We start from the raw sequence: 10,584 nt of genomic DNA on the forward strand, positions 1-10,584 counted from the left end.
CATGATGATCCCAAAGTAATAGTTCCGTTAAAGTCAGGTGGTTTAAGTAGGTAGGCTACATGTGGCAGACAAGCCTTTGGCCAATCTGAATGTGATTACATAATGGAGAACAGCTGTTGATGGAGTCTGAAAGGAGGTAAATTGTTAACCCTGGTTGTAAAATTAAAAAAAATTGCTCTCTAATTGCTATATTTCTTTTTTTGAAAGACCACATTTATCCAATGGCATTGCAAGGCAAGATAATATGACCCATTGTCTATGTAAATGTGCTAAAAAAGATCACATTTTAGAAAGCTAAAAGGAATGGTGTCATTTCAGTTTTTCACTTCCTGTGTCCTGATATTGAGACTATTTCCAACACTCAGTGCTCTTTCCTCAAAGTAGCCATCTTGAGGGTATAATTGAATTTGTTAATGTTCAATGTTATCTTGTCTGTCAGTGATCAAGCAAATAGCCTACATTAACTACTAGACTTTTCCAAACAAAAGATTAACCCCACCCCTCCCCCATGTAAGTTTTGCAAAACTATTAACCTGCATAATATGCCATGTAAAAAGGCAGAAAAGTAAGATTGGTGTATAGTGACACTAGTCATTCTTTCAAAGTGGGGTCCAAACCAAGGGGTATTCAAAAACAAACACTGCTGCAAATGAAAAGATATCATGGATGTATTGAACATGCTTTGCGATTAAGTTTTCCATTCTGATGTATTGTTATGTTTGAGCAGTGGCCAAACCAAACAAAATCAATACAGCATCCATCACTCTGACATTGCTTGATGTCGTTAATGGACAGTGGGCTTCCTAATTCATCGAACAAATCACTTTCCAAAGACTCTCCATTGATCTTTAATTAGAGGTGGCTGTTAATCACCTTTATGACTCTCTCCCTGGCACAGTAATGGCAGCACCGCAAGGCCAGACTGTGGCCTCTGCAGAACAGCAGCATCAGCAAGACAGCATGCTTACTGCAGTTCACTGTGTTTGTTGTAAACACACTGTCGAATCCATCAGCCACTGTGTCTCGGATGTCTGATTCTCATTTAAAAGGTTTGGAAGGTAGCCTCTTGTAACACCGAATATGGTCGTTCTTTGTCTGTTCTTTTTTCTCTGCTTGTATGCGAGTGAGTTGTCTGGAACCGCAGCTACAGTGAGTGCACAGTCTGTCAGGTTCTCTGAAGACAGAGAATAACCCACGGGAAAAAAAGGCAATTAAGTTGGGCCTGCTGCACACACCTGTCACAACACAGGTTAAGAAGGGATCAAATGCGAAGCGAGACAAAAACAGCACCGCTCTCTCCCACTGCCCCCCAGCCGCTTTGAGTCGCCCTCTTTTTATCCTCCGGTACTCGGGACATAAAACAAGGGGGTAACCCCTCTTGTCGGACGACCCTCCCCCCACCACTCCTTCCACGTCCCTCTCTCCTCATTCACGCACGCCTTCATTAGGGGGCACACAGACCCCGGACTGTGAGCCTCGTCTGCCTTCCTGTACGGCTGCTGGGTCTTCATGTCTTCACATGAATAGGGCTTCTGCTCTTCGTTTGGGATGGAACACAATGCCCCGGAGGAGGACAGCGTTTCAGATGGACTGTTTGTCAAGTCTCAAAGTGTATTAACACCCAGGTGTTGCTTACTTAATGGGTCCTGTGGCTGGGATTCTCTCCGTGGTGAAGGTTGGGAAGTGAACACATACTCTAAAGCAAGGGTCTCCAACCCTTTCCCTGGAGAGCTACCTGGCTGTTTTCGCTCTGATCCCAGTTGTCAAACCCGCTAATTATTAGAATCCTGTGTGCTTGATTAGCATGCTAGATCAGTGTTGGAGTGCCTGCAGCGGTGTAGCCTTCCAGAAACTGGGGTTAGAGACCCCTTCCATAAAGTGTGACTATGACACAAAGAATTAATGTGAGGTTCCCATTCAACACAGTTTTGAAAATCGTATTCTTCTTTGCCTTTGTACACATAAGGATACACATTTGACAGCACAGTCTACTTGCCAAATGACCTTCTTCAACAAATTGTTTGACAAAGAAAGATATCTCTTTATGCTTAACCGTGTCATAGATAAAGAACTGCGAACACGTACTTAAAGAGGAGTCTAGGCAATGTGTGGAGATAATAGAAGGAAGAATAATAAAAACAGATAATATCTTCACGCTTCAGTCCCTCTCATCATTTCATTAAGATAGAAAAGAAACATAATAAACTTTCAGATTCACCTTTGACACAAAAAACTGCCATAGAACCTTTCATCTCCAAGAGAGAATTCTTATCATATGATTTTCTGTGGAAGCTGTACAGCGTAAGAGCATTATCAAATTACTCTAATTGTGGAGAGATATCGATAGTGACTTCCGTGATTTATCTCTCCTCACAATCTCTCCTTTATTCTCAAGAAAAAAATACTTCACCTGATCTGAACATCTATTGTGGAATGAACATCATATCATCAAACCACTGAGAAGTCCTCCATTTCCTTCTCCTATTCCACTGCATAGCTCAACGCTCCCACCCCCCCCATCCACAGGATGTGTGTAGACTAGTGTCAGACCCTACCCCCAGCCACAGAAAACTGCATCAGTTGCCTTGTGATTAACGCACAATAAAAGAATGTGAAGGCCTAAAGAAACAGCAGGAGAATCTGTCCAGTGAAAGATGGGTGACGGCGAGGCCTATAATTAAACCAGTCTGCACACGATGAAGGCAGATCACACTGGCGGGCCACGGCTTCACAGCCAGTTTGTTTTTACGACATAATTACAGTCCAAATCAAATGAGAAAGATTGAATATTTCCCCACGACGAGCATGTGTCCAATGTCAACAATGGCGTGGGGGAACGGTGGAGGGGGTGGGGGGTGGGGGGGGGCGGCACTGGAGCCAGCCATCCCGCTGCAGTAATCTACCTGTGTTAGGCTGCTCAGAGGAGGTCTGACTGCCCTGGGAGGACTCAGATCGAGGGATGCCGGGGAGAGGTGGATGGATGGAGGGATGGAGGGATGGATGGAGGGAGGGAAGAGAGGCTTAAGGTGAAGAGGTGGATGGAGAATGCGTCAGCATAGAAAGAGAGAACTGAAAACGAGGACGAGAGCATGAGGAAGGGGTTGTGTAGGAGAACAAGGGCGAGGGAGACCACTGGACACGCGAGGGAAAGGATTACAACCAGCTTTCATATGCAGGCGGAAGGCAGTGTTTTTAGCATGAAGATAAATAAACGTTTTGCCCAACTCTTCCTCTGCAGAGAGATGTCAGGTAGTCTTGGAAGACACGCACTGTTGCAACCCGTGGAGTTATTTCAGTGATAAAAACAGGATCAGTGTTGTAAGGATAAGGATGAATCTGCGTGAAACTGGATTAGATCAGGTGGCGTTCCGCTCTGGAGTCAGGGGGGGGGGCTATCATCAAAGCTCATCCTACCAGACTGCCCTTTCAACAGCGATGCTCCTTGGTTGGGTGGGCTCAAGTAAATCAGAGTGTTGCAACATTGAACAATAGACCAGTTTTTCTGTTACTCTTGTATGAACAATGCAACCCGGGCAAAGGAGACGATTGTAGGAGCCTCAGTTGAAAATTTCTGGTTTGAAATGCGCAGCTTTTAATACCGGATGACACGGTCTAGTCTCCACTAAAACTGGAAGAAAAAAAACTCCCAGTATGTCGTACGCATTTCCTGTGCTTACTTCCACCATCGCCACGACCACAGATCCTTTGTTCTGCTAGGTCCGAGAGCCCTCCAGGGAACGGCGTCTTCCCTGCTCACAGCTGGCGAGTGACCGCTGTGCGACCACACTGCTCGCTGTCACCCGACCGCCTTTCTAAACAGCTCTCTCTCCAACCTCCATCCCTTCATCCCTCTCTCCAGTTCCCAGGGGCCGCAGCTGGGCCTTATTTGCTCTGGTCTCCCTCTCTTCCGCCCCCGGGGGGGAGAGGGGGGGGGCGTGGCCAAGCCTGCCCGACGTGTGATTGGGCCCTGGTCGGGGCCAGCAGATTAGTGAGTGTCTTTGGGCTGGTGAGGCTCCAGGGACCTGGTGCCCTGTGATCCAGAGGGAAGCCAGGACTGTGGCGGTTCTGTGTGGTCCAGACCCGAACCGCCGTTCCCTCTGACACCCTGTTCCCCGAGGACGTGGTTTTTCTCCACACGGTGATTTTAGAACTCTCTCTCTCTCCGGCTCTCTGTCGGAGGCCACGTCTCTCTGCCCGGTCCTTTCTGAGGAGGAGGAGACAGGACTTCCTCACCACTGTCGCTAGAGACCACTTTTTTCCCATGATGCCTTTGGTGCAAACGCAGGGTGGGCCTCCGTGACAACGTCTGCTTAAAGGGATCTTTTTAACTGTATGTCAGACATGAACTATGACATTGGCTGTTGGTGGCCAGAGTGGCCCTGAAGGGATGCCTTTAGGGGCATTCGTGTGGCTTGTGAGTATTGCAGAGTGAGAGAGGCGGGAGGTCGGAGGGGTTAAACCAGTACCAGGGAGGCAGCCGTAGATGGGAGCTCTGGGAACGTCTTGTCTTTTCACCACAACATGTCTGTTGTCCAGAAGAGCAGAGACAGAATCGGACCTGGCAAGCAGATGTCACCTCTAAGTCACACACACTGTGGAACATAGTACGCACGCATGCACACACGTACCCACCCACCCACCCACCCACACCCACACACACACACACACAGTGACACAGGCACACACAGAGCACACTACACAGAGACACACATGCTGAGACGGTTGAGTTGAGGTAAGAGTAGATTCCTCACTGTTTGCCTTTCTCATACTAACACTCTGACAAACACACGCTCATTCTCTCTCTGTCTGTCATGCAACGCCATGTCCTAGAGGCAGAGGCGAGGACAGGCTTGACTAGTGTTGGCTTCACATCAAGACTTGTCTAAAGAGCGGCTGCTCTTCCTGCCAGAACTCATTTATCGAGAAGCAGTCTGGGACTCAATGGAAAATTAAGGGTGATGCCCACAGCAAATACCAACAGTAATACTGTTACCTTGCAGTTTAACATACACTTACGAGCTGCTGTCAGTCTCAATATCAGCTCCTGGAAGATTCGGCAGGATAAGTGTATGTGAATTCGTATTCAGTACGGGGTATTTCTTTGGTCTGATTGTTTTGAAGCACCAAACATTTCTTTGTCAAATGAATACAAATGAATACAAACGAGCCGTCCGTGAAATTATCTCTCCGCCTCACCTCAAAAACCCCACGGCAACAGGTTCTGATTGGCTAGGAACTCACATTTGGAACCTGATCTTTTTTAGTTTTCCACCATGCAGACCGAGCTGGCTGGATGGAATAAATACCACACAGAAACGGGTCACCACATACAGCTCTGGAAAAAATTAAGAGACCACTGCACCTTTTTCTTAAATTAAAAAAAAAGTTGAGAAGGACGATTTGAGTGAGGAACAGACGGGTAAAATGTGCAGTGGCCTCTTATATTTTACCCTTCTATTCTTCACTCAAAATGTTCCCTCTCAACCTTTTTTTTTTAAATGAAAGAAAAAGGTGCAGTGGTCTCTTCATTTTGTCCAGAGCTGTATACTCCCAGCCTGCCCTCAAGAGCAGGTCTTGGTGATTGTTAGAATCTGAATAGTCCATGGAGTGGGCTGGGCTGGTGGTCTCCTTCTCTTAAATCATTCTTCTCACTGAAAAGGCCCACCTGCTGGACAACAAGAAGCTGGCCCAACAGGAAATGAGGTAATGAAGTTTCTCGGATGGTTCACAATCGGAAAAGTGGCCAATACCATAGAAGGGGCAGGTGTTATGAGGGCACCGTAGGATCACATAAGTAACACTAACTTAGAGCTGGTTATTGTGTAGACTGATTGCATTTTTTATTTAAATTATAAATGTCATTATGGAAGTTGGACAATAATGAGGATAATGACTACAAACATGATAGGGCATTTGCAACATTTATTGGATTTGTTGACTTTCTCGTATTGATCTTTTCAACACATTACAAAAATACATATATGTTTAAAACAGCCTATTGACTGTTCTAAAACATTTTTTTTCACAACGATGCATTCCCTCAAAAAAGAAGGAAAAAAAGGAAAAAGAGTTTTGTACAAAGAGAAGTAGTGAAAAGAGAAAGATGTGAAACTCGAAAATGTGTTAAAATTACAATTTTAAGTGCGATCACAAGAACTTCAACCAACCATGAGATAAAACAATGTTGTCCATGAATGCCTTCTAAGATTCTTTTTAAAAAGCATCACACCCCAAAAGCCATTGCATAATCCCCAGCCCAAGATTCGTCTGTGTTTATGGATGCTATCAATTTTCGTATTTTTTATTGAACATCCACAACAGCATATTTTTCCTGGAATCAACTATAAACATTATAGGCCTACATTGATAAAAAAGTTTGTAGAGAATTACATTTTAATTGGGTCTACGAAATATGACTGTTTCCACCACTTTTGTAAAATGTCGCATTTATCAATTTTAAATATACACTGTGTATACTTATAGGCTACAATGAACAAAAATAATTACAGAAAAATTTGTTACAAGTTTAAATCCCTCCACCAACAAAAACACACAAATCCGACCGTTATGGCATTCACAAAACATCTGAAACCAAAATCATTGAAAGAAAGAATAATACTTTTATCATTTCAAACACATACACAAAGGATTTTGTCAATGGCATACTTCAGCACTGTAAACATATCGTAAGACTGCATGTCCTGGTATGGATTGACTTTCTGGTTTGTTTAGAATTTCTCCTATTCACTGTCTGCAATGCAATAGGTCAAAGTTCAACTCTTCCTTGGTCTGAAGTGGGCAGAATTAATGCATAGCTGTTCTCAGAGGCATTCAGACTCATTTACAGGCTACCAGGCCTGGGTCAATAGTATAGATTACTTAAATGTATTTAAATATAATTGTGTTGGATTTGGGTCCATATTTCGTTGAATTGGCTTTAAGTCAAGTTAATGGAAGTGCACAGCAACACAAATGTTTGCTGATAGTAATGTACTCAGATAAGCATGTTTTTGTGGATGATCAAAACCTGTTTTTATCCCCCAAATGTATTCCATCTCCTCAGTCAACTTAATTCATTCTGAGAAGGTATCAAGGTGTCATTTTGCCCTCCAACAGAAATTTGATATAGAAGACTATTGTCTGTCAAATCGAATGATATCATAAAATAAAGCTCTAAAAGTTTAGTTTGGTAGATTAGTCAATATCTGAGATGTAAAGATATCTACCTGGTGAATAGGGTCAAATATAGCTGTCCTATGAAACAACTGACCAAGCATGATAGGCAAGCACTTACGCTACATCTCTAACTTCAATCTCGCTTAATGTTTGTCCTCTGTCTCTCATTCCCTTCAATCAGATCTGACCAGTGGACTAGCATTTGGGTAAAAACACACTTTTCATAGCTTTCAATTTCATTTGAATGGCTTTGACCCTTACTCAGGTCTCTCCCCTTCGGTCTTTATCGCTCTATCACTCTTTCTTTCTGTCTATCTGCCTGCCTGTCTTTCATTTATTTCTTTCAATCTTACATTTTCACCACTAGAATGATCTAATCAGAAGCCAAGGTCGCACGGTCATCACTCAAAGCTGTGTTGGAAATTACCATAACTCAGCCAGCGTATTTTTTTTCTTCCATTTCACAAAAATGCAGGGACGGACGAAGTGTGTGTGTGTGTATGTGTGTGCGTGTGTGTGTGTGTGTGTGTGGTGGTGGTGGGGGGGGGGGGGGTGGTAAGAAAAACGATTGTAAACCCTAAAAGTCACGAACACACCTCAGTGTCTCCAAATCTATTATTGGAGAGTTAAATCCACATCACTCTGAGTGGGGAATGAACAGTCTGCCGTTTCCAAAGCAGCTCTAATACACAAAATCTGAGTTACTGAACTGTGAAAATACACCGTCGGCTAAAGGCTTAGAGCACACGCAGGTGAAACACACGCGCTGATGAGGAATTTCATTCAAAACCGTTCTGCAAATCCTGAGGGGTGCGAGGCGTCACCCAAGTCAAAAAGAAATCCACATACACATAGATAAATTTTTTTCTGAAGTGGAATGTATGTACGAAGACAAAGTGGTACGTTTGAATCTAATGTAACGGATTGGCTTTGATTAAACACACTCAGGTGTCGTAGGGGGACCAGTCTCTATAGTTGTGTCCGATGTAAACAGCGTAGCCTTAGGAAGCGCTTTAGAGAAGATCGGTATTGCAGTCTTCTGGTGAGTCTTCTAAAACGACATTGTACATACTTTTTACTCAGGACAGATAGACAACACAAATAGCTTCTTCCCCTGATTGTTTTAGTACAGTGCCCCTTCAGAATGGAAATGGTGTTTGGGCATAATCTCTCTTCTCTTAATTGTTTTAACAAAATGAAATATTTACATGGCATAAACAAATTACAGGACTGTTTTCTTTCCCAACAATTAGATTAAAAAAAAACGTTTTTTTAATCTTCATTATCCCCAGTGTGGGGTGCTCCTACATGTTTCTGAGAGTCATGTGCCCTCCTCACGTTTACAAACTGGGACAGGATTTGCAGGGGCAGTATTACTGTTGCAGTTGCTGTACATTTGTAGTGCACATGCAGATTTTAGGAGTGACAAGTTGTCATTTATAAAATTGACTGTCCCCCTTTTTAGATTCCCAAGACTACATAGGATTTTTTAAATCCCAAAATGTATATTTGATATATATTTTTTGTCATAATTGACATTCAGTGCTTCATGTCTGTAAGAATATGGATTGTTATCCGCGGGGTTGACCTAAGAAGATCTAGAAAACATCTATCATTACTTTTAGGAGTTGACCGCTTCACACAAACACTCTTACAGGATATGACAAGATTCCTTACAGGAAAATAAAATTTTAAACAAAATCTACTTTCTATTTCAGGGTGACTAGATTTCCAGTTATCATTTTTAGAAAACTTTTTAGCACATTTTTAAAACTAAGTCCATATGAAACCCCACAAAGATGCACCTGCACATGCAAAATATTACAAAAAATCAAATAAATACAGAAATTATTGCACAGTAGAAAGGCTCCACAAATCCAGCAATGAGCGAATCCTCAGACGGTTGCCAGGAAACACTAAATTAGGCGTATCAGATGATGTCTCCTTAAAGTTTCCCTTGGTTTACATTTCTCAGGTAGCAGTTTCTGTGACAGTGAAAAAAAGAAAGGAATAAACATTGAAATTGTCTCAAAATTATTGAGGAGAAAGATGATCCAGCCAAGTCCCACACTGAAGAAGAGGGAGAGTGGCTTCCGAGTCTCTGACACGGCCTACAGAACCCAGGGCTCAGCCTCGATCGGCCTGCTCCAGTTTCACCTCGTTGGACATCAAGTGTTCTCCATGCCACTTCTTCATGTGTTTCTCCAGGGTGCTATAGACGCTGAAGGGCATGTGGCAGATGTCGCAGCGATACACCTCCTTCCCAAACTGCCCGTGGGTCTTCATGTGGCGCGTCAACTTGGAGCTCTGGGCGCACGCGTAGCTGCACAGGTCGCACTTGTAGGGCCGTTCCCCCGTGTGGCTGCGCCGGTGCACCGTGAGGTTGCTGCAGTTCTTGAACACCTTGCCGCAGTACTCGCACGTGTCGCTGCGGCGGTTCTCCTTGGAGCTGGGGGGTCTCCCCGGCCCGGGACCCCGCAGGAGGTGAGGGGTGCTGCTGCCGCTGCGGCCCGAGGCGGCCCCGCCCTCCAGCAGCTCTCCAGGGGGGGTGGAGAAGCGCAGGCTGCCTGTCTCAGAGGACGAGTGCTCGGAGGACGTGCCAAAGGGCGACTGGCGAGCGTCTGTGAAGCCCAGGAAGGGCTCCCTGATGAAGTGGCGGGAGGCGGCGTAGCCAGCCAGCAGCTGGGAGTAGACGTTCTCGGGGGATATGAGCGGGACCGGGGGCAGTTCCAGCTCCTTCTCCACCTTGATCCTCTTGTTGTTGTTGTTGTTGTTGGGGCTGGTGATGGGGGTGGGTCTGCGGTGGAACAGCCCGGTGAAGGAGTCTTCTGATGCGCTGATCCTGCCGTTCATGACGGGTCTCTCCTCCCTTTCTCTCTCCAAGACGCGGTCCGTCTCGCCCCTCCCTGAGTCTCCCTGCCTCCCCTCCCTCCCCTCCCCTCCCTCCCCGTTTGGCTGCCTCTCCAGGCTTCTCTTGTTGGGATTCAGTCTCAGATGATTCTCCAGGTGGTTGTATGGGAGCATGATGCCTCCCACTACACTCTCTGCCCTTCTCTCCCCCTCCAGGGCCTTGTCCTCTGGGGCCGTCCTGGGTCTGTGCTCCCTGCTCCGGCCAAACTCGGAGTCCTCGCTCAGGTTGGACTCTGGCCTGCTGCCGTTTCTCAGCTCTTCCTCGTCTTCTTCCTCCTCCTCTTCCTCCTCCTCCTCCTCTTCCTCCTCCTCCTCGTTCTCCGCCCCCCTGCCGTCTCCCTCTCGGCTCTTCTCATCCCCCTCTCCTCCCTCGCCTCTCATCCCCTGTTCGGGTGAGCTGCCCATGGAGCCAGACTTGTGCATGTGGGTCTTCATGTGTCTCTTCAGCTTGCTGGCCTGGGAGCAGGCGTGGTCACACAGGTGACACTTGTAGGGCCT

General features: G+C 45.5%; 1 protein-coding gene across 2 annotated transcripts in view; it reads right to left on the reverse strand.

The window, feature by feature from the left end:
• Window positions 1–7,705: 7,705 nt before the first annotated feature.
• bcl11bb (BCL11 transcription factor B b) overlaps window positions 7,706–10,584 on the reverse strand; it is a 27,043-nt gene continuing 24,164 nt past the window's right edge. For both annotated transcript variants that reach the window (XM_084700690.1, XM_084700689.1), the window contains exon 3: window positions 7,706–10,584. This exon is cut by the window's right edge. In XM_084700690.1, coding sequence (XP_084556816.1) covers window positions 9,304–10,584 — 1,281 coding nt within the window. In that variant the 3' untranslated portion in view covers window positions 7,706–9,303.

This window comes from Hypomesus nipponensis, chromosome 6 (genome assembly GCF_054491055.1).
Source record: "Hypomesus nipponensis isolate SF chromosome 6, ASM5449105v1, whole genome shotgun sequence".
Classification (NCBI taxonomy): domain Eukaryota; kingdom Metazoa; phylum Chordata; class Actinopteri; order Osmeriformes; family Osmeridae; genus Hypomesus; species Hypomesus nipponensis.